The sequence below is a fragment of the Oxyura jamaicensis genome, chromosome 17, assembly GCF_011077185.1.
Source record: "Oxyura jamaicensis isolate SHBP4307 breed ruddy duck chromosome 17, BPBGC_Ojam_1.0, whole genome shotgun sequence".
Taxonomy (NCBI): domain Eukaryota; kingdom Metazoa; phylum Chordata; class Aves; order Anseriformes; family Anatidae; genus Oxyura; species Oxyura jamaicensis.
The window spans coordinates 9670384-9695493 of record NC_048909.1 but is presented as its reverse complement, the minus strand read 5'-3'; the positions used below and the strand labels follow the sequence as shown (position 1 = coordinate 9695493).

At 37.5% G+C, this 25110-nt stretch overlaps 1 protein-coding gene across 1 annotated transcript in view; it reads left to right on the top strand.

Annotated features, from left to right (window-relative positions):
* The window catches only part of TTLL11 (tubulin tyrosine ligase like 11), a 44339-nt gene that overhangs the window by 6086 nt on the left and 13143 nt on the right, over positions 1 to 25110 (top strand). Inside the window, exons 3-6 of the mRNA XM_035341949.1 lie at positions 1145 to 1278; positions 6959 to 7534; positions 8161 to 8256; positions 8781 to 8896. Of these exons, the coding sequence (XP_035197840.1) occupies positions 1145 to 1278; positions 6959 to 7534; positions 8161 to 8256; positions 8781 to 8896 (922 nt within the window). The remainder of the gene's footprint in view (positions 1 to 1144; positions 1279 to 6958; positions 7535 to 8160; positions 8257 to 8780; positions 8897 to 25110) is intronic.

Here is a 25110-nt window from a genome sequence, read left to right as displayed (position 1 = left end):
TCAGATTGAAAAGAATCTATTTTGTTTCATACTCTGGTCTAGCTCAGAAAGAAGCTCAAAGCAGAGCTCTTCAAATTGATTTATAATGTTGAAGAGTTCATGCCAGCCCTCATTATGACTATTCTACTTTTTTTAAAAACTCCCTTTTTTGTTGTTTAATCTCTGTTGAAATCTCTCTAAATCAGAGCTAGGAGCTTAGGTATTGACTTATCTAAGCGCTTTACTTCAGATTTACTGTGCTGTTAGTAAGCTGTGAGAATAAGAAACCTCAGATACTGAACTTGATGCTCTATTTACCCGAACTTTCTCATGTCTATGGGTAGTTTACATTCAAATAGAAAATGGTATAGTTTTCTGGGGGTTTAAATCTCAGTGTGACCTCTCTGTGTTGTGGGTTCTATGTGCTAAGTGAATGGAGTGCAGAGTAGTCAAGAAACACAGAGTCCTTCCGAACTAGAAGTGGTGTCCGGGAATGTTGCTCTAACTTGATGCTGGGTTTTACTGAATTCCTTCTACTGAAGAAGACGTCTAGTAAAGGAAGCCCACACATTCTGCTCTCACTGAGATAGAAGCTGCAGCAGGACCTAGCTGTAATGTTTAAAAGCATGCAAAACAGGAGAATAACCCGGAATGCTCCAGTCCTGGGAGAAGGCATGATCCAAGCATGAGATTCAGAGCTGCAGAAAGCAGGCTTTGTAAGTTCTGCTGCTCACAAAGCAGCCCATTCTTTCTGATCTGGTTACATAAAGGAGTGGGAAGTAAACATGAAGTGGTAGATTATATTTAAGTGACATTGTTTCCTATTCCTGGAATGTTAGCAGGCTAGGGCAATAACTTTGGATTGTAGCAAAGACAGACGTTGCTACTGTACTAGAGCTTTCCTTCTCTTTATTCTAAGTTTTGGAGAATCAAATTGATCATTTTCTTACGTGATATGGTAACACATATAATAGGTAACGTGTCAGGAAAATGCTACAGGTATTTTGTCAGATTTGAAATTTGGAAGGGTTTTCAGCTTTATTGAAAGCAGTGGCTGTAGTGCCTGCCAATAGGGTGAGTAATGACGCGACAATTTACTTTCAGGATGAGACTTTAGTGTGGATTCCTCATTACTCTTAAATACTGTGTCTATTATTTTCCCTAGGCATGACGGAGATGGTACGCAAAATTACACTGAGTCGGGCAGTGAGAACAATGCAAGATCTGTTTCCTATAGAATATAACTTCTACCCTCGATCCTGGATTCTGCCAGAAGAATTTCCCCTCTTTGTGGATGAGGTAGATTGCTTTTACTGAGAATGCTATATATAACTTGTTGGATGTTGTCATAGACATCGTATACTTTTTGTCATAGACATCATATGCTTGTTTTCACCATGTCATTCTTGAGATTTTAATACATACCAAATTATTTAAAATCACACTTGGGTGCTACGTACAGTATTTTTTCAATTTGCTTGAGATCAGACATAATCAGGATGAACTGCTTTTGATTATATTCTAGTTTTTTTTTTTTTAATTAAGCTTATCTGCAATACCAGAAGAGTTGTCTGGAAATTAGATGATAGAAACATAATCCCTTTCCCTGCATATTCTGATGAGTGTAAAAGGACTAAAGGAGTTCCAGCACAGTAGTGTGTGGAATGTGGTATCTCATCAGGTTCATTATTGATGAAGCGTTTCTTGTCCATTCTGCCCATTTCATCTGAATTCTTCAAAACATAGTTTTGTAGTGTTTGTAGTGTGTTGTTAAATATACTCGTATCTTCCCGAGTAGATGCTTGTTTAAGCCTCATCAAGCTGTTTCTTTAATTATTCAGAATGCGATAAAATGCCATGCTTACTCAGCTTTTTTCTGAGGATAAAGAAGTGCTGTGTGTTGGTGCTCGGTCCTATTATTACAAATAGTTTTAAAATGACATGTGCTTGTTTTAGCCTCATCTGACTTGCCCAGTGCATTCTTGTACTCTTATCATTTGCCTGGAAAAGTGAGAGAAGAGGATACAGCATAGAAGTCTAATGAAGTCTGTATGTTACTTTTTAGATAATTGTCATACCCACAATCCAATTAAATCCATGAACATCTATCTTTAAATGTATACTCCTCAAGTGTGCTGGGTCACTGCCATGGCGCTGCTGGTAACAGTAAAAATGAATAAAATCCCAATAGTACTTCACAGCTTTATTGCTTTAGATGTAAGGCCAATTTGTAAAAAGGAGTGTAAATTATCCAATAAATTTAGAAATGACAGGTAGATAAGTGAAAATAACTTGGAAGTAAACTTTGAAAATGGCGCACTGGGGTTTTAGCAATGATTCTTTTGGGAACCATGCCTGTCTCAGTTACAAGGCACTGATTAACTGAGCAGCACGTAGCAATGGGGTCTGTGCATCAGGTTAAACGCACAGACAGGCACGCACGCTGTCAGCAGGTGGCACTGCGAATAAATGCTTTTCTCTGGTTGAACGGTTGCTGGAGTGAAAATGATTTGGTTTTTGTTCCAAGAATAACAGATGTCCAGTAACACACTCCTAGGAGTTTCCTTTGCATATGTTTTTCCATCTGTGTTTGAGAGAAGCATAGTTCTTGTTATCAAACATTATATTTTATGTTGTAAGAGTGTGTTTGGCTTAACGTGAGTTTGTAATGTAAGTCCTCTAAAGCAAGAAAGTACAAAACCAAAGAGCTGTCAGCTTCTTCATTTTCTCACTGTCATTCATACCTACATCCAGCTAGAAAACACGACAATTAACCTGGTGTTAACCTTCCATGCTTTAAAAAACAGTAATTGATTAGAGAACTGCACTCTTAACGTTTGTTGTGGATAAGCTTCATGCTGGGAAATACCAAGAAAATCGGAGTTCCCTTAGTGCCATTTATATTAAACTGAAATGGTGATGGGAATTTTTCATAAGGGGTTAAAAGTTGTTTTTACTTAGTAAATATGTGTCTGTTTTAAATATTTTCCATTCTTAAACCATCTAAAGCATTCTCTACTAAGGTGTTACCATAATGGAGATGAGTTACAAATAAGCAAGTCTCTTGAATGCTGCAGTCATCAGTACTTTGCTAACTTCTAGAGAAGGATCCGCTGGAATCTGTGTGATAACTCATTTCTGTTAGGAAATTCCAATTTCTGAAAAGTAACTAGCGTGGGATTCAAACCAAGACCTTGATTGCTCTCTTACTACCTTCTTTCTGTTGTCTGTGAGGATGATGAATGGGCCTAGTGTGATTAATTTTTAATAAGAATCTAATTTGGACATTCTAGTTTCCAGCACAGTGTATGTTTGGTGGCTTAATCAGGTTTCAGCTTTTGGATACCCCTTAGGCATAGGCATGGATATTCCGTTCTTTGTGCTGTCAAGTCTTACAGCACATTGTATGTATTTTTTTGGGATGCTATTTCATTCGGCCAGTGTTTTCCTCAAGAAGAGAGAACCTGCAAGTGAATCAGATTTTCACACCATTAGACATCTAACTCTCTTCTTGCTGTTGGCTGTAAGTGGTTAGCATGTTTTTAATTTCCTTCTGTCAAGTTAATTACAGTATGTAATTTCATTTAAACTAATTTTCCTATATGACTGATTTTCCTCAGTCTGGACAAGCTGCCTCGTAAAGGGAGTTTGACAGAATGCAGTTGAGGGAATTGTGGAGAATTTCAAGATGAATGTTGAGAATTTTCTTTAAGATCAAGAAACCATCTGTGTTCTTCAAGCCACTCGGTCTGCTGAAAAACGGATTGACTCCAGATTATTATTTTCCCTATATACTTTGTCTGGCATGTTTTGATGGCATAGAGGGCCTGAGTAATATCCAGAACATTTTTGAAGCAGATCTGGAAAGGTGCTCAAATCTCTGTCCGGTAAGCCAAATGGCTAGGGGAAGTGTATATAGTGCCGTAATATACCAGTTGCAATACGCTTTGTTGTGGACCTTGGGAAGTTACTTCTTTTGCAGTTAAATGCAAAGAGTTGAGTATGAGATTTTGATCTATCATAGTATGAGAAGCCATTATATTAAATTATCTTGTCTAGCTCCAATTAAGACCTTTGTTGGAAATATATATATATATATTTTTTTTCTCCTTCCCCTAGAATGGCTTCCCTGGCTGAATCAGTGGGGTTACTTTGTCATTTGTGTACCCTTGTGGTATGTTATGGAGGCGTGATTACATTTAATATCACAGGAATTTTAGTTTAGAAACAAGAACCCAAACCTGAAACTGAAATGCATTGAATCTCCCCTCGATTAGTCTATACCAAAATGCAAGTCGTCTGTTCTCTTGGCAGACTTCTTATATGATGTTCCTGCTGTCTTTGCTGGTCAGAGAAATGAGTTATCTTGTTTGATGATGAGAACAAAACAGAGAATTGTCTTGCTTTATTCTTTGAAGCCAGCATGTAAGGAGCACATGGCATTTAGACTTGTACGATATCCTGGCCTCTCTCTGTAGTAAACACAAATCTTGTTCTGACCTCAAACAGCAACCAATGATTGTTAAAACGCAGGATTTCAAAAGCAGGTTGCTGTTGCATCTTTAACAATAGTCCCCAGAAAGCATTATTTTTTTTTTTGAAAAAGTACTGCTGCAGCAGAGCAAAAATAGCCTGAGGCATGTATGATAGACGTGGGGAACAGCAGGCAGATTGCCCTGTTCATTTCAAAGGGTTCTTTATTATTTCTGCCCTAGTAGACCACCATTGCCACTTTGTACGTATGGCTTGAATCGTAGTAGAGCATGTTTAGCTGTGGAGGTTCAAGATTAGCCACATATTGTTCTGGGATGCAAGCCCAATCCCCGTTGTGGTGGTTTGTCCCTTGAAGTGACCTATTTTGAAGAAGGCTCTTTCATTGCGTTAATGTGATGCTGGTCCATGCGTAGAGCCCTTGTCTAAATGCTTCATCTTGAATTTGTGCTGTAGTTAGTAGGAAGGCTTTTGGTAATGGGATTCACAGTAAAATAAATAATTGGATAGAATGGAACCCAAAGTTCAGGCCTTGGAAACGTCACTGATAGCAGGGGTGGATCAGTTGCCTGAGGTTGTCGCTGCGGCATTGGGTCAGAGAACCACGACTTTCTTCTGGTGCTCTGCCTTCTCCCGTGTTCCAATTTGCTCTTTCATTCTGCAATGCCAGGGCTGATTGTGGCAATTGATTGGATTTTTTTTCTTTGTTAGTTTGTGTCCTTGGGCACCTTGCAGTCAATGTTGGGTTGTTGCCAGAGAGAGCCAGGCCTGTGCGTGGGCTGAGCACCGCCGCCTCTCAGCACCCTGCCGCCTGCGCTGGGAGATCGGTGGCTGCAGGGCAGCGTTGGTGGCTTAACTGGTGCAAATGCAGGAAAGAGTGGTTTGTGCTGTGACATCCTTCCATTTTGAGAAGAATGGATTCTAAGTATTTTATTTTTCCCAGTCCCTCGAGGAACTTTCTGTGAAAGTGCCAAGCCCTGTTTATGCCCCAGAAATCAAGTTGCTGATGTCAGTATGCACAAATCACAGAGGAACTGAGCAAAAGGTTCAGACTCAATGGCTTCTTGAAGTTAAGGCATTTGGATCTAGATTTGAGTTTTAGAACTTTATTATTACCACTTTTCTCTGTGAGGATATAGACCCTCTCTGTGATCCTGTAATTCTTTCTATAGAAATCACTTTTGAGTTTCATCTCACTAGGCTGTGTCTGAGTAAGATGTAACAGAGTAAGTTCATTTGTGAATGTATGACTGTGGAAATGATGTTTTCTGGAATTATTCTATTACATAATTTGTTAGCACTACAGAGTAATTGTCACATTTTTAAAGAAATATGCAAACTGGAAGCAATTCTCTACAAAGCAGGTGAAATGTATCTTCTTTATTGACTTCTCTAAGCATTTTGGACTATTAAAATGCATTATGTCTGTGTAGATGTTGGTGTTAGCTGTTTGTGAGCTCATACACTAGAGAGCACTGTGTTTCATGCTGAACCAGCACAGAAACGGTGAACGTGGGAACATGGACTGAACATCTGCACTAGCTGGAGGAAGTGACAGTCCAGGCATGGAGTGCTGTGCAGATCCATCCAAAGGTTTCCATTTGTTACTGACCACCACCAAATTCTCCCCCAACTTTATTGTCCTCATTTGACACTAGGTACATCTAAAGAAAGCATCTGAATTATCATGATATATGAACAGATTTTCTTAATACAAATCAAAGCCACTGGTATGAGTTGTTGAAATTGTGATAGATTTTTTTTTTCTCTTGTGTTGGATAGAAAGCTGGCTATTGTATGCCAGGCCTGAGCAGATTTATGGTGTAATTTAGAAAAAACTTCATTTTGGAGAGTGGTGGTAGCTAGCAACTGAGGCATAAACTGTATGTTTTATTTTGTAAACCTGTGGTGTTTGCTCAATATCTGCATGTGGCTCAGTATTCCCTAGTTTTACTAATATTGGGTATCTTGGGTATCTGTGGAAAAACATCTAGTGGTAGAAAAAGATATTACTGGTGTTGAAGTTTTATTTTATCTTCTTTTCTTCCTGTATTACAGTCATGCCTCAATAAACAAGGTGCTTTTTCTTAGGTTAATGATTATTTTTGTCAATAATTGTTCAAAATGCAACACAAATTTTAACTTTGCAGTTTTATGCACATTAATGACTAGTAGAATGGACTTGATGAGTTATACAGCATTTTGTTCTGTAAATGGGTGCGTAACATTAAAAAGAATTCCTGGAGTCATTAATACAATGGCTTGTTAAATAAAAAGCCCATTTATCTGCACTGGTAACTCTCCACTCATGTTTGTTTTTGTGCTTGTCAGTACTGTTCATCTTCTGCCTTTTTTGTATGGTGTTCGCTACTCTAGTGATGTGATCGTGTGATTTATCTTGTTCATGAATGCAATTTTCTGGTTTTCATAGTATCAGCCCTTCTTCCCCCCTAGTTAGTGTCCTTCATGATAATTCTTTTCCTCCTAGGTTCAGATGATGAAAGAGAGCGATCCGTCCTGGAAGCCCACTTTTATTGTAAAACCTGACGGAGGGTGCCAGGGAGATGGGATCTACCTCGTTAAAGACCCAAGCGATGTCAGACTGACGGGAAGCCTCCAGAGCCGGCCAGCTGTGGTCCAGGAATATATTTGCAAACCCCTGCTTGTTGACAAGCTGAAATTTGATATTCGTCTTTATGTCTTACTGAAATCTTTAGAACCCTTAGAGATTTATATAGCCAAAGATGGACTTTCTAGATTTTGTACAGAGCCCTATCAAGAGCCCACTGTAAAAAATTTGCACCAGGTTTTTATGCACTTAACCAACTATTCACTAAATATCCATAGTGGGAACTTCATCCATTCTGACAATGCAAACACTGGCAGCAAAAGGACTTTTTCGAGCATTCTGTGCGGACTGTCTTCCAGAGGAGCTGATGTCAAAAAGGTTTGGTCAGATATAATTTCACTGGTGATCAAAACAATTATTGCACTGACACCAGAACTGAAAGTTTACTATCAGTCCGACATACCGGCGGGAAAGCCTGGGCCAACTTGCTTCCAGGTGGGTTGAGATTTCTGTTAGGGATGCAATTTTCTCTGTGCATGGATTCATTTTCTGGATGTGTCCTTCCTTTTCTAAAAGCTGCTTTTAATTTTGCTGATCACTGGTTGGATGTAGTGGAAAGAGGAGTAGCAGATAGAAGCTGGGCAATACATTGTGTGAGCTCCCAGCTTAGGTCCTCCTCACCCAAGTTTTACCTTACAAGTCTCAGTCACCTGACCTATGTTACTCTTGGCTGTAAACATACGGAGAACTTTTGATGGGGATCACTCATTAATACCAGTATTAACTCCAGGTTCCAGCTTCTAGATGTTATAGCTATGAAGCTTTGTCATTGCCTAATGGAGCTATGACAATGGCAGTTTTATGACCCAATCGTGATAGGTTCTGAAATTCTGTGTTGACAGATGCACTATTTAGAGATGGGGGTAATGTGAAAGTAGGCATTAAGATCAAAAACAAATGGCTGGAGTAATTCAGTATTCAGCAATATGTTGTGTTTTCAGTTATTTCTTTTGTCCCTCAAATGTTTATTCTAACCAAATGTTGATATTTGGATGACCATTGCATTCTCTAGAAGAACACCATAAGTTGAAGGAAAGTAACACGCTGCTTGTTATGCACAGATTTTAGGCTTTGACATTCTCCTGATGAAAAACTTGAAGCCCATGTTACTAGAAGTAAATGCAAATCCCAGCATGAGAATAGAACATGAGCAAGAGGTAAGACCTCTCAACGTGACTGTGGTATTGGAATGAAATTGTTTAGGGTTGGTTTTCTGCTCCTTTTCCTTTTTTGAAAGATGAAAGTTGTTTGCTGATATGAAACCTCCAAGGTTTTTTGTAATTCCCTGCTTTGAAATCATTGCTAATCTTATACCCTTGAAATATGACTTATTGGAATTGTGAAAGCTTTCCATCATCTTTGTCATAAATACATTTATTCAACATCCTCTGCAGTTGACTTAATTGTATTTAGAGGCTTGATATTTTTTCATATTTTTATACATAATATAAATGGTAACATTGGCAACAATCTCTTTTTTTAAAAATCTTGATTTACTAGAGAAATAACTAAAAGCTGTTGTAATATACTAAAATATTAAGGTATTTGCTTATTCTTTAAGTGTTTTGTAATCTATCACTGTGTATTTAAAATGTATATGATATGCATAAGGTTTTAAAAGATGTAGAGTAAGTAATGCTCTATCCTTCCCTGAGTAATTGTATCCTTTTGTAAATTAAAGCTCTCTCCTGGGGTATTTGAAAATGTCCCAAGCCCTGTTGATGAAGAAGTGAAAGTAGCTGTTATCAGAGACACTCTTCGTCTAGTGGACCCTCAGAAAAAGAGAAAAGATATCCAGTAAGTGGTTTGACTTTTTTTTTTATTTGCACCTTGCAATAATTACAAAAACAAAATACTTTTTCTCAATTATGTTAGTTTATTCAGGAAACTGTGCTCCCTGCTGTCTTTGTGTGACTCCTTTTGCTTCCACAGTGTTAATTCTTTCAAAAAAAGCTTGTAGGATATTAATCAGTGGCTTGATACAAAATGAATACTCACATTTGTGGAAGTGCCAGGTACATGTGTTGGTTATTTCCAGTGTATAAACTCATCTAGAAATGAGAGGAACTGCCTGTTGCAGCTTGCACAGAAATGCTTGTGGTAGGATCAGTCTGAGAGACTTGATGCCTCCTGTTTTAAGGAAGCACCTCGTTTTAAGCCGTTTCTTGGAGACATTAAAAGGTGATGTATGTATTTATTAATGTTTTTGTTTATAAGCCTGCCTCCATACTAGGATATCTATTTTGTTCTTCTTTTGTCGCTTATTGGGAAGCTTAAATATGTCAGTCATGTTTTGTGTTGATTTCAAGGGTGATTTTGCTGTCCTTTTTTAGAAAGAAATACTCAAAAGAATTGCATAGGAACATTTCTTTAATACATGCTAAAGAGTCCCCTGAACAAGCCAAGACTGATAATATTTACAAGTGCTATTGTAATATTATTATTAGATCAAAATATTTTTTCAGAGGTGGTGCTACATGTGTAGGTTGCTGTGGTCAGTGTATAGCACATCTTGCAAAGCAACCTGTGCTGTGTTACCTGCGCTTAACCTTCACCCTTAAGATTACTTCAGTGCTTGGAGCTGGAAAAAGATTTCTTTTTAACCTGCAGTTATGCAACTATTTTTTTTAATGCTGATGTCATGTCAAGCATTCATTAACTACATATTGGATATGGAAAAAAAGCAAGCAATGATTACAAAAAAAAATCCTGGAGAATGCTAGTGTGTGTCTGGGAAGCTTATTCAACTGAGAATTCTTCTCCAATACATTTAGACTGCTAAATAATTTAAAACAGGATTAGTAAGTCATGAGAAAAATCATGGGCTCTTCCCAGCAAGAATTCATCAGTGATGCAGCTTTTTCAGCATAATCTATTGAATAATGTCTGTGTATCTGCACCATAAGATGATCCTGTCTGTTAGTGCATAAGGTGATCGTCCTGTAGCTCCTTGTATGACACGTGGGAACTCGTGTAACAGCTCCATACTTGCTTAGCTGAGATCTACCGCTCCTACTTCCAAGAACATTTCCTTGAAGAGGGGATGGTGTGTGGAGAGAGACATGGTCTTCTTGAGAGAGACATGGTCTTACTGTAAGCTTAAAGTGAAGGACATTGTAAATCTCCGTGGGTGCTTAGAACACCAACATAAAAGCATTCAAAGTGAGATCTGAGCTCCGGTTGTGTTTGCCTTGTATTCACTAGCAAAAATTTTGCATCGCTTTCTCTTTGCGTCTTTTCTCTCACTCTTTTCAGTGCCTTTTGGTTAGTTCTAATGTGTGCTTCCCCATTCCTTCTCCAAACACTCCTACCAGTAGCTACAGAAATGGCATCCCTGTAAGTTTGCAGGGCAAAGATAATAGTTGACAGGATACAGAAAGCTGGACCGAATTTTATCTATCCACTCTAGTACTTTTAGTCTAATTGTGCTTGGCAGGAGGGAAGGCAAAATTTGGCCTGTTAGTATAAACAAAAACCACTAAAAGATCTCCTGTTCTGACAGATAACAAGGCAGCAAACATTGCCGACTCTAGTTTTGTTGCTAATTAGTTAATGGACATTAATCTAGGTAAAGTTCTAACAATATATTTAACACTATGTTTGAACACAGGGAACACACGTTGAGAAGTCTGAGCTGCATCTCTGGTAAATATTTTGCCGTGGAGACGGATTTGATTTCCCTCTAATTATCTACCAGATTAAAATAAATGAAGCATCTAAATGAAAGTGAGTTTTAGAAGTCATCCTAAGTACTTCATTATCACGAAAGATTAATAGCTCAGAATCATTTCTAGTCTCATTTTTCCTCATCTTTACGGAGTTTTGATTATTTTTTCTTCATCCTTTCATGTTATATATCACATTGAAATATAAGTTATGTTCAGTCAGATCAGTGCAGATTCTCATGCTGTACATACTCTTAATTTTTCCAGCACTATTGCAGTCTTTACATCCACTAATCACTCACTGGTAATTATCTTGGCAGTGACAATAATCAGTCACTGAAAATCTGTAGTGACACAGGCAGAGGCCTGGGGAGCTCCTTCTGAAATCGAGGGAGGAGGCAGAGAATCAGCTGCATGTTGTGTGCTTCGTTTTACTTCCTTGCACATCTTCTTAAAAAAAAAATCCAGCTAAGAATGCACTGTTTAAAAACAAAAAAAATAAAAAACAGAAACCTTCTCTTTAATTTTTCCTCCTGAAATCTTGCAGGACCCTAAATGTAGAGCCTTTTTTTGCCCTAGCTTTGGTTCCTAGACTAGTTCTTTTTCTTAGGCATTCTTAATTCAGAACTCAAGTTTCACTCATAATTAAGAACTTAAAACATTTAATAAAATAATATAGAAGCTGCTAACCCTTTGCTTTGGGTTGTGTGGCAGTACTGTCTTCACAGATTTTAAGGCTTGAGTAGAACATTGCAACTGTACAGTCTGATTTACATGGAACAAATGCGATAATTTGTGGCTGAGCTATTTTGTTGGAAAGCCCGAATTTCATACTCTTCTGTAAATCTGTTAAATATTGTCAAACAAAGCTTACTTTCTCCTAGCATTGCTAGAGAGAAGTTCAGAGGCTAGTAATGGCAGTAGTGTTGATTTCTGTTTTGAACATCTGTCACTACTAATTTCTGAATTACCATGGTGTTTTTTCCAGCTTATGTTTTATAAGCAATTGTAGCTCTTGAATTTATGATCCAGTAAAGTCCTTTGGTACCAGGTGGTCATCGGGACAGAGCCTTCTTTTAGTGAGAAACATAATGTGGAGGGAGAAGGGGGGAAAAAAAAAGTGGGGAGGAGAAGAGGAAGGAAGGGGCAGGATGTAGTTTGGTATGAGTTTCATGTAGAGTGGGGTGGCACATGTCCCTTCACAGGGCCAAGAAGTGATCACAGTATGCCTGTGTATCCACGTCTATAATAGGCAGCAACGTTAGAAAGGTTGGCTGCACTCAACTTAGAGTGAAATACCTGACACACAATAGGGTAAAGGGCTGGACTGTGCTCCATAAAGCTTCATGCAAAACTATTCTTTTTTTTTCAGAAACACTGTAGTATTATGTTTGCTTGAGACTTGCTTCTTGCAGTGGAGGTAGTGTTCACAGGTAGAGGGGATTTGAGCCTAAAGGAAATTTCCACAATTAAATGAGTGGTCTAATAAGACCAAGCAGCATTTGAAGTAAATCAACATTACTTGTGCAAACAGCAGTTGGAATAAAGTAATCACTGGTGCAAATCGTTGTTAATAGTGTTCTTCCAACAGAAAATCCACTTCAGAAAGCTTTGCAAACTTTTTTTGTCTGATTTTGAATCTCTGTAGTAGTAAAAGGCTTTAGTTTCATTATTTGTTTAATTATTAGCAATTTATTTTTCTTAAATCTAATTGCATTAGATTTGAGAAGCAAAAAGGAGTCAGCCTTGTATACAAATATTGTATATTCTCCACTGGATGTTAGATGTAAATTATCTGGCCAAGTTATTACTAGCCATGAGTATCATTTGGAGTGGGTCTGCTCTGGAGGTGTTAGGAAGATCACCTTTATCACATCATCCATGCTAATGATCTGCTTTCCTGTTCTGTCAAAAATATTTTTGTCCTAGTTTATTAATGCTAATTAATCCAGAGATAATAAGAGAATTCCCCATATTTGTGTTACTGTTGTTTTATTCTGCCCCAGTATGATCTCTTGGATTTACACGCCTAGTTTTACATATTTCAAGACAGAAAATAAGCATTTTGCTCCTTTGACAAGGAAGGCATAGTATTATGACATGTTTATCGTTATTAGAAATATGAGTTGCTCATGGAAAAATATCTGCTTTATACTCGTTAGAGATGAAGGTGCAGCCCCCTAAATAATATAAAGACTTCTATTCAGCAGTGAAATAGCTATTGACAGAATAAAGAATTGAAACACTTTGGAAACCAAATGTAATTTAATCTGTGGCTGTTATAATCAATTCATTGTGTCCACAAAAAAGACTTTGTTTTATTACCTATTCTGGTATTACTGTTTCATTGGTAGTTTATCTTTTCTTGAGTGCTTATTCTCTATTCATACTTTTTTTTTTTTTTTTTTTTTTTTTTGTATTTGAATTCAGCCTTGAAATTTATTGGTGATGTTCTGATTATTTTTTTTTTCTTCTTTTTAAAATATGTCAGGTATGATTCTCTTCTCTGGATTCCGTGACTCTAGCAAATGTCAAATATGATTAACCAATTTCCTGAGCACTAAGAGCCCCAATGTGGTCTCTCTCAATTTTTTTGCAAGATCAGCATGCAAACACTGGCTAATGTCACTCTGTTCAGAGAGCACCCTGTAAATATTAATGTGTGTCAGCTTGACTCTTTTTCTCTAAGCACTATGTAGTTAGGAAGAAATTCTAGTCAGGGTTTTGTAGAACTTCATATACAGAGTATCTCATTCTTTTATTGCACAAAACAAGGTAATTTGTTCTCTCTACTGTATGGGATTACACATCTTTCCCACTTTAAACAGTTTTTCTCTACGAAGGAGGAATATGAGTTGTACTGAAAGGCCTGTTTAAGTCATGTGTCATTTTCCATATCTAAATGCTGTTCTTAATTCCTAGATATTGAGGGTCAATTTCATATTTACTTAAAAAACAACAACAACAGCAAAAAAAAAAATAAGAGGGTGGGGTGAGAGAACAGGAAATCACCTCGATGGCCACATTTCTATTTTTTACAGGTATTTTTAAAAATAGTTTCCTAATCTCCCCCAGTGCTTGTTTAATAGAAATATGAAAATATGCCATGCAAAGAATATGATTATCCTAGCTTTTGATGACGAGTCATTCTTATTATTGATTGTGGTGTTCATCTTGCTACTCAAATTCTAAGGTTCTAGTTAAGTGATGGGGGTAGTTTGAGGGTCAGAAACTCGGTGCATAATCATATGGAGAGGCTGAGTGGGATAACAGTGGTGTTGCAGCTATTGCTGATCAGAAAATGGCTGTTCTTCAGTCCTGTTGTAAGGCATCTTAGTTTCTGCTTCTGTGCATAACTCTATTATGTTCTGCAGTGACTCATTACTCAGGGCAGTCAGTGTCTTTGGCATGATTATCTGGGGTGAGTTTAGTACTTCAAAAAAAAAAAAAGAAAAAAAAAAAGTAAAATAAGCACATAATAAACCTAGCCATGTTAACACTAATAATTTGGATTACACTTGCTAATTGACGTTTTTAGCAGAATCCTACAGCTTTAGGTTGATTCCTGTATTGCTTTGTTATCACTTGGAAGTCTGGTCAGGTTTTCAGCTATTCAAATGCTTCTCAAGCACCACCTCTTCATTCCAAGCCTTATTTCTGCCTGAGAGTGTATAAACTCATATGAATGGCTTTTTTGAGATTGATCTTTCTACTCTGGTTCATTTTGGAGGCTGACACAATTTTTTTCTCCATCAGTCAAAATGACCAAGCATTCATATTCAGCATCATTCTGCCAAAGCTCTTTGAAAGTATATTGAATTAGACTCTTTGTCTTTCCTAGAGGGTTTTTTGTTTTATTCCTTCATCAGGCAATCTGCCATCTTCAGTATCAATTCTTGTCCATTACATTAGCCCATGTGGCTTTTGAGGAGTTAGACATGTGGGGAAGACTTTTAAATTTGATGTTTGTCAATGTTACTTCAGTTCAGATCAGTGGAACATTAACTTTGTTCTTCTGTAAATTGGGGAGTATTTATTTCAACTGCTATTTCTCATCCTGCTCAAGAACTACCCTCAACTACTCCGTTCAGTTTTGTGAAGCAAACCTTATAGGTGCCTTGATCTTTGTTCTCTGTTCTTGCAATTCCAATTATTTCTCTGCTTCATTGTTAAGAGCTCTTAACCTTGTTGCTATTGATTAGGGCAGGCCCTCTTGGAAATTCTACGAGCTAGAATGTGAGATGTCCCTCCTTGAAATGAAGGGAAGGATCTGGTAGTGCTTGACTCGCAGGAAAATTTTATATTGGTTTTAAGAGCTGCTTAAAGGAAAGCAGCTCTTTCCTTTACAGAGGAGTGCTTACTACAACAACACAAGATAGAATATTGAGTCCAGGACAGTGGTAAATAACTTGAATGTGCTGTAGCAGCAATCCTAGCAATTTTCTTTTGAAAATCTGCTGATACAAAGAAGATCAAATCTTTAAGTTCGTATGTGGCTGTATTTCCCATGTAATCTGGATGGTTTTAATTGACTAAAAATGCATAGCTTAAATATACATGAGCAGTAATAATGTCTCTTCAAAACCAGCTAAAACTATACCCCTTGCATAGATACAGTTGGAAGTCAGTGATTCACCCCTTTGATATTTTTCTCTGTCAAATCCTTACAGGAAAAGTTGGTTTTAGTAGTATATGAGGTCAGTTTATGCACTGTTGTTATACAGAAGTATTACAGAAAAGCTTCATTTTTCTTCTTTGAAAGATTTTTAGGTCTGATTCTACACTCCAGAAGATATCCCTGTAGCTTACTGAGGTTTGCAAAGAATTCTTCGTTTTGCCAACCTGGCTGTCAGAAGTAGTATCTTTATCTTTTAGTTTCTCCCATACAGAGTGCTTAGAGTTACTGCATTTTCTGCACAATATACTGTATTGGATCATAACTTGCTCTTTTGAACATTCAGGTTGTTAGAATTCTGGACAACAGATTAATTTATGATTATTCCCATTAATTTATGATTATTCCCATTTTAACCTTTACCACTGGAAAAAAGAAGTGTTGTTATTGTATAGTACGTTTTTGCGTGTTGCTCTGTGTTCATGTGCTCATACATTGTAATTTAAATACATCTTGAATGCAAAGACTCTATTTTAACTTCCATGTAAAGAGTGAATTCAGTCTTATTTTGAATCCCTTGAAATGTCGCCCTGCTGAGGGACAGCTGGATTGGCTTGGAAAATCCTAAGCAAGCAAGTTGATCGGGTTCAGTTCATTTAAAAAATTTAATGAGCAAGAATTGATACGAATTGCAGAGTTGTAAAATGTTTCGTTTTCAGCACTGTGAAAGTAATTGATCCAAAAATGTAGTACACTTTTATGGTAATTGGCATGCAGCAGTGCCTCTGGCTCTGGTGTGAACCTTTGTCTGTTTTTGTTATCAAACTGTGAATGGAGACCAGTTTGTCCAATTAGACTTGCATCCTAATGTTTTGAGATGCAGCTCGTCTAATTGCTTTTTTTATTGACATCTGTTTTCTTTCTTTTTGCTCTCTAAATTTTCTGGTGAGAAATAGAGGGAGGTTTGAAAATGAACTAAGGAATGTGACCTGTCAAGAGTGATTTCACTTTGAAATCTGAACTTTCCAAACATTCTGGTATATCAAAACATGCTATAGCAATTACATCTCTTAGATATTCACATAGCCTTACATTTTAAGTTGGTCATCAGGAAGTCTTTTTGCTTCCTATTCTCTTGCTGTGATTCTCAAATGTAAAGGAAACCTTTGTGATAAAATTCATAGCAAATAAGGTTTTTATCAGGATGTGTCACTTTAGTCTTTGTAGTGTAGCCACAAAAGTTGCTGTAATCTTCAAGGTTTGCCCAAGAAGGGAGGTCAGGAATACAGTAGGGTGGCTGCTTAGCTTTCTTCCATGTGGCATAAAAATGACTGTGAAGGCAGTGAGCCTAAATACATCTTCAAATTCAGTTATTTGATTACAGTTATAAATGACTCATAATGGAAGTAGAATCTGGCTTAAGGCACACTATTTTGCGTCACTCATAACCAACAGCACTGACGGGGCAAGAACGGTACATTGACTTCACCAAGCTGTGACAAGAAGCCTGATAGCAAGGCTTCATGGTGCTTGGTGGCCGTCAAAGCCTTGTTCAGTGACAGCAGAGATGTCCAAATGCCTTTGATCTATGCTCCTGCTTTGATGGAATTCTAAGAAAATATGCTGTTGTCTTTTTTTTCCCCCTCTTAAAACAAACAAAATCCCAACATAAACTGCAATACTTCAAAGTATTCCTGGGAGCCTTGTTGAATACAGAAGTGGGCTGTGTCCAGCCCTGCTGATGGCAAGCTTCAGATGTAACAAGTGAAAAGTCAGAGGAACCGTGGCCTGCAGTTTGGTCAGGTTATGCTGGATAAGATATTAAACAAATAGTGATTTTGACCTTATTCATCAGGTTTTTAAGTGCACACTTAAGTGCTTTGCAGGGTTAGCCCTCTGTACCTTTGAGAGGGAGAAATTACTGTAAGTGTTAAGGCCATTCACCTTTCCCTTTTATCTTAGAGGTAAACTGGCTTGCTAAAAGAATATGGTAGGGAAGTCCTGAGTGCATGGAGTCTGTGGGGTAAGCCCTGAATGCTTTGGTGAGTGAATGTTTTGGTGTCAAATCTTTGTAAGCTCTTCATGTGACTGAGTTGCAGTGTGCACTTTGTTCTCTCAGGCATGGCACAATCCACAAACAAATTGATTTTAAAAAATAAGATTTCACGCAACCTAGAAGATGTTACAACAAATGGATCAGCCAAGAACATGCAAAGGTACATCAGCTTATATACTAACAAAAGAAACAAATCATTTCTGTGGCGTAGGGCTCTTGGGTCATATGACAATGTTTTATTGAGGTAAGGGTAAAATGGAATAAATTTATGCCTGGGCATGGATTATATCCCTGAATCCCAGTGGAAAGTTCTTACATACAAATGCATTCTAAGAATTATTTATTTGCAATGTATTTAGTTGTCACATTTGAGAATGGGAGAACTTGATGTAGCAGATAGTTGTCAAGCTTGATGCAGCTTGATGCAGCTGTGAAATATAGAACAAATTAAATGATATCATTACCCAAATCCAAGTAATTATAAGTACTATGATATAAGTCATTAAACGTTCATTGTTCCACTTACCAGTTGGAATGGTGCTATGTTACATGAGTGTTCACCGCTCTGGATCAGGACCCTTGCTGTAAGTGAGCATCTCTGTCCATGCTGTCTTTTCCTTCCCTTCAGGGTTGTTGTCTTTGCCATGATAAGTTCAGCTGACGCTTGTGTATCAAGTAGGTCAGGAAACAGCCAGGATAGGGGGTCCAGCTTTCAGAATGTAGTGCTTTTTTCCTTCTTGTTGAAATACTGCGATTTGTTGGGACAAAGTTAAAAATTATATATTCTCCTGGCAAAGTATGTACTTTTCAAGACTTTTTCTATTATAACTACAGGGTGAATGCAAGCATTTATCTAGCTAGCATTTGTTCTTAAATAGACACGTAAGGAGAAATGAAGGAAAAATGGAGATTATCTTAATTTTTTTTGTAGGAGCTTTATTATTCTCATCAGCTTCTGGCCATCAGAAAGTTGCTTGTTCTCAGATACTGCACATAATGAGTATGAATATTAGATCATAACCATATCTGAAAGCTCTTTCCATATTCCCCTGTCTATACTCAAATTATAAGGGTGAGGGAGTGCCAAGCAGGTTTTTAAAGGACGGCAGAATTAACTGCTTGGGATTTTGGTTTGACTTAAGCACAGGCATTGAGCAGAAAAATAACATTTTTACTCTTACAGATATCCTTCAGGTGTCAGTTCTGCAGAATCCTGGTTTTATTACATCAATCACAAGCAGCTTAAGGCTTCCAAAAACATCGTCACAGACAGATGTTGAGCCTGTCTGGGGATTAGAAATATCCTCTTCCATTAAGTATAAATTAACTTAATCACCAGGTATGAAAGATAAGCAGCATAAACATCATTCCCTGAAGCTTTCATTAAAATTAAAATTCTATTTAAAACTAGGCTTGTATTTTCTATGACTTGATCCCCCCTTCAAAGAGATTATATCTGCTGTAAATTTTTACAGTGACAGTGACAGAAATTAATGTATTGGGGGCAGTGATGTTCTCTATAATTTAACTTCTGCTTCTAGTCGTCTTTTAGAAGGAGAGATGATTGGCTTATTTTTAAATAATGATTGGTCTCTAGTCTCTGAAAAAATTAGAAAGCCATAAAACTGCCTAGCACCCAGTTGCCGCAAAATGAAAGCAAAGCCACATGACTGAACAGCAGTGTAATCACTAGTGTTATTTTGTGTATGTAGAATTCAACTGCTTAAATAGGAGGATTACTACTCATAAAATGCATTTGCACAGCTGCTTTCTGCTCCATTGGATGACAGGGTAAAGCTCCTTTTCTACCTTAGCATAATTGTGACTGCTTTCACTGCTTTCGAAGAATGATTTTCATATGGGAAGAAATACCTTGGGGCCTAGTTTTTTTTTTTTTTTTTTTTTTTTTCCACTGTTCTACAATAAGACAGTTGGTGGTCTAATTTAACGTTGGGTTCAACATCTTATCAGGCTTTACAACTGATGTGTCTCTGCTATGTCCTGCTATATAGTATTTTTAAGGCACACTTTCCTAAAGAAACAAAGGAAACTCTGAAGAAATAATGGGGTATGTAAGTACCTTAAAAGCAAATAGTAAATACAGATAAATCTATTTGGAGTAATGAAAGCTAACCCCCCCCCCCCCCCCCCAAGAAAAAAAAAAAAAAAAAAGTACTGGGGACCATACTTAATGATTCTTGTTCTGCAGTATTTTTTGCTACAGTGGAACAAGTGCTTCCATGCAGGTTTTGCATTGCTTGTGCATTATTTCATTATGGTAATGCCGTATTTCCTGCAGCACTCAAATAGATGTCAGAGAATAGCATAAGCATTCCAAACGGCTATTACATTAAACGTAGGAAATCTGTAGATAATACTGACTGATACTACCATTGTCCTTAAAATGAGAAAGCTAGAACTAAAGAATCTCAATAATTGAGAAATAATATTTTTTCCAGCATATTGAATGTGACAATCCTCAAAAGCATTTCTTCCCTTAAAGTGCTACAGAATTAAAAACGGGTCAAGTGCTACTATGAGATCCCGTTAAATATTTATTCCAGGTATCCTGTATCTGTTTTGCATCTCTAAAGGATGCCTCTTGTCTCTGAAGGATGGTGTGCTGCTTTACCGCTTCCTTTCATCACCTAGCAAGGTCAGAGTTTAACCAAACCAGACTTAGCACGGTGTCACTGGTTGGCTAGCAGGTTTCAAACGGTTCAGTAGACTGAGGCTTAGTTTAAAATGGCAGGGGAATTAACTCAGCCTTTCTGACTTTGCATTTGCATAATAGCCTTCTTGCAAACTTAAACATCTCTCTTCATACGTGTTTCTTTTTAAAGCACATTTAAAAACAAGCCCTGTCTGAGCTGGAAGATGCTAAGATCACAAGCACCTATATTGCCTAAAATATTCCATCGATACTGGAGCAAATCGTCACATGTTCAGGGCAGATAAAATCCACTCCGAACTACGGACAATTCTTCAAATAACCAACTGACCTGGCTTCTGGACTGCTGAACTTCCTCTGTATCAGTGCTTTCTCTGGCTGGGTTGTCTTTGGAAGTTTCCATGGTGTGTTGTCAAGGGAAGGATGTAGATCTTGCTTGTTCCTTATGCCCTGGTATTCTGGGGATGGCTGTAATGGTGTTAGCTGTGCCCGTGCTTAACGGCTTCTAAAACCCTACTCTTTTGGGGTTTAATATTCTTTCTATATTTCTATTTTTTTTTTCTTTATGGAATTTTATGATTATTTTGAAAAAAGGGAATATTAATGCTATTGAAACTATTTTGCAAGAGAATGAGTAGAAGATGAATATTCACTGTTTCTTCAAGGGAAACTAGCAAGTGGGTGGTTCAAAACAAAAGATGCGGATTTTTCACACAACATGTAGTCAAACTGAAACTTGTTATTGCGTACTATGAGTGCTAGAAGTGTCTGTGCTAATAAAAGTAATCGGATTAGTTCATAAAAGAAAGTTCATGAATAGTTGATAATACAAAGACATTGTTCTGGCTTTGAATTGCTGTTTCCTAAATGATTTACTTGTATGAATGCGCACACAAACACATTCATGCATATGCCCAGTAGCACACATGTACCTATTTCCTGGGAGGTCCATATACTACAGTGATGAATGGATGGATAGGTGGATTTGTCATGCAGAATCTTGTGTGCTTTTAACTTGAACGTAGTCCTTGCTTTGAGAATAGAGGCTCAGCTGAGGGAATAATTATAGCTTCAGAATACAGAACATACTATTTTCTTCTATTAGGTAAGTGGTTGTCAGCTGATTTTTTTTTTTTAAAAAAAAAAAAGCTTAATTTTTATTTCTAGCAATGCCCTGAATGTTAAACATATCAAGTGAGCATTCTTAGAAACATTAATATTCCAATTTTTACCTAATTTTACTCTGAACTGCACAGTTTAATTTTTCTATACAAGGATACAAAATGGTGTGAATGTTGAAGCCTTTAATTAGTGGTTGCAAATTTGTTTGTCCCTTAGCAACTTGTATTTACATAAAGATTAAGGCTGGTCAGAATGAAAGGGATAGGACATAGATGGAGAAAACATTAATAAGTTAGTACTCATGTATAAAAGATAAGTAGTCTTAGATGTTTCCTTAAGCTTTATTAAAATTGAATTTCTTTTTTTTAAAGATGCAGTTAATATTTTTCCATGGTTGATCATTTCTAAAGAGAGGTCTGTCATGAGCTGCAGAACTAGAAAAATTAATGTATTGAGGTCAGACATTAGTATGTAAATTAAGCTTTGCTTTTATTCCATATGGCACCAGAAGCATTACCTTATAGTTGACCTTTCATTCATTTAGCCTGACTCAGCTGTGTCAGTCAAAACAATTAATTCTGAGGAGCAACTTTAAAGTGCAGGGCTCAGCTTTCTTCTCCTCCCCTTCCCTGTTGGAAAGCCCATGAGAAAGGAGCTGATGGAGAAAGTCTCTGCAAGTTTTTCGTTCTAGAGATTCATTTCAGCATTTTGGAGTTAATAACCCCTTCCCCACAACTCCACTGCAGCACTTGTCCACAAACATTTTGCAAAGTTTTCAGGGAGACTAGAGCAAATCGGGAGAACCTTGTGTGTTGTACAGGGACTCCCGAGATGGAGTCCCAAATGAAATAGTAAGTAAGTTGCTGCTTGGAAGTCATGTTCTGGAGTAAGAAAGAACAGGATGGTAAGTATTGAATAAAAGTTTTTTAGTGACTTTAAGTGCTACGAATATTACAAAAATAGTAATTCTGTATTTGCCATATGACTGAATTAACAATAGAAATGGAGGTGAAAATCCCTCCTAAATTTTCACTGCTGTAGTACTTTGGGCTGTATTTCTGCTTCTTGTAGCTGTATTGACAGTGCTTACACCCGTCTTTAATTGGGTGACCCTTGGGGAGTTATGTCATCCAGCTTACCCTTATGGTGTGTAGGTGGCAGATGGCACCTGAAATACAGAAGAAAATGCAATGGTGCATTGCAACAGAGCGTAATTTATCTTAGCACTAGGGCAAAAAATGTCGTGCCCTGTTTTCTTGCAAAAATGTGCAGATCACAGTAAAACTCTGTTTTTATGGATCCTGAGTCTGGCTGTAATATACCTAGCTAGGCAGTTTTTCTTAATTAGCTGAGACCACACAGAGATTGGGTGCATACAACTACGTTGAAGAGATACACAGAAAATAAAATTTTATTGAAGCACTACCTGTGGAAGCTGTGGAGAGTTATACTCTGAACACAGTCAGCATGAATGCCTGCAGTTAAGGTGAAACTGCACCTTAACTGCACTGTTAAAGGGAAACTGGTTTTGAGTTTTTATCCCTGATCTCAAAGGAAGCTGTAGGTTCTTCCCTTCCTTTCTGTGGAGTAAGAAAATAAATTCTAGGTGGCAAATTAGAGCTTCTGCTCTATGTTGAACAATATTTTTTCTTGACTATAATAGTTTTTTCTCTGAACACGATCAGTTTTCTATTGCCATAATGCATATCAAACACTTAATAATTTGTCTCTCTCTGTTCTAACCAATCATTTCCATTCCTCCTATATTAGGGAGATGGGATCTTCCATGTTTTCCCCACCATTTAATACCTTCCCATACGTAACAGCAACCAAACAGAACTGGGTGACAGACCTACTTTCCTGTGGTTTGGGAAGAAATAGAAACCATTATTTTTGTCACTTATTTTTGGTTTAGGTACTGAATGGTATTTTAAAAACAGAATGTTGGAAATAGTCTGAAAAGGGAAACTTAGTTGAGAATGTATCAGTTTATTTGGAGCAAGACCAGTGATAAACAGTGGAGTTCTTTTGCAAAGAGTTTATTATTAATAGAAATGTCTAGATTAAGGGGACTCACCGTGATGATCCAAGAGATTTCTTTCACGCCTTGGTTCCCAGGAGCAGATAGATGTCTTTACAGATATTCTCACTACCTGTCTACATATTGGCTATTCCACAAAATGCAGCTGACTATCTTGGACAGAAATCTGAAAGAAGACCCTGAGAAAGACAAACCTGCGTACTCTAAATAGATTGTGCATCCTTGAAATTCTTAGAGATATCCTTCAGGTGTCATGCCAAAGATGAAACTGATTTGAGGAACTGAAGCAAAGGCTTTTCCCTGATTTTTTTATCACAATAAAGGTACGAGGACAAACATCAGAAGTGCGTAGATCGCCTAGTTGCGGTTGTGGGAGAGGGGCTGGCTTACATTAGCTCCTAAAAAGTGAACATGTGCTCTAGAGTGCTGAAATAACATCCTAGTGCGTCTTATTGTCAGCTCTCCAGATATCTGCGTGGTTCAAAGCATTTCCTCCAAATTCATACAGATTGCTGTGGCTGACTTTGACTTTCAAAATATTCAGTAGAAAGGTATCCTGTTGCTTTGATTACTTGCAGAGGAGTGCAGATATTTGGATCAGGCATCTAGCAAGGGATATGGCTAGTCTGCGCTTGTAGCGGCGACAGAAACAGGAGAAAAGAACTGAAACACAAGATGAGAAGCTTGGGCTATGGGTACAGGAATACAATTTGATTGCCCCCCTTGCTGTAATAAAAAAGTGTTAGTAGTGAAAGCCAGCAGTAGATCAAACAGATTTTCTGATGCTGAAAAAGCCTTTTGGTATTGGTTTAGGAACTCTTTAGAGCTAACAGTCAAATTCTATTTCAACATTTCTAAATCCAAAATACTACTGCGTTTACAAATACAAGCTTTCAGGATTTTTCTGAACAACAGCACATGACTACAGTTCTGCAGAGGCTTAACTAAATGAGAGTTATGTTACAAACGAGGTAACCTTCTTCATGGTTTCACGTTTGGTCATTTCCTAGTTCATCTGGATGAAGATTGGAATTTTAAATTTGTGAACAGACCTTGTAGGATTAAAAATAGAAGACAGCACAATTATTTTCTTGGCCCAATTAACTCTCTCCTAGCTAAAACCAAGACATATATACATACTCTGACTCATTTGGCCTCCAGAAGGTACTTGATGGCAGTGAAATCAAAAAGAATGAAATTAGGAATTCATATTTTAAGCTTTAACTAAAGACAAATGTTATATTATCTTTCTACTTTGCTATTTGCAGCAGAGGAATGTTTTTAAAGCACCGTTTCAGCTTTTTAAAAGACTTTTAACAATCTTTCATTTATCAAAAAATTACGGTTACTGAACACTGGTGAAAATCAATGTGGTTACAAAACAAGTACCATTATTGGAAAATTTTTGAACAGTGGTGCTGTTACCAGAAGAGAACTCCCTGAAATGCAGCATGACAGTCCCCCAGAGCAGCAATGGCTTAGTGCTTATAATTACATGAACACCAAAAGAGGCTGAACACAAATGCTTTTCACAAAGAACTGTTGTGGCCTCATCTTTGCAGTTCATCTCAACAAACCTAGAGGTGGCATTTGCTGCAGGGAGGTTTCCTGCGTGGTTGGGTGCGGAGCAGTCGCAGCTGGGCTCGCAGCCTGCAGGTGGTGCAGCTGAGGGCAGGTGCTGTCATCTGTAGGTGTCAATGAGCAAGTTCAAAGCCCAGATTCTTTGAGAGCTCAAAATTTGGCTCAAAAAATGGCTTTTAGAAATTAGATATCACAATGTAACTCACACTTCCTTTGCAGTCCTTACTTTTTTCCTTTGTGTTAGCGTTGCCATACGTTTA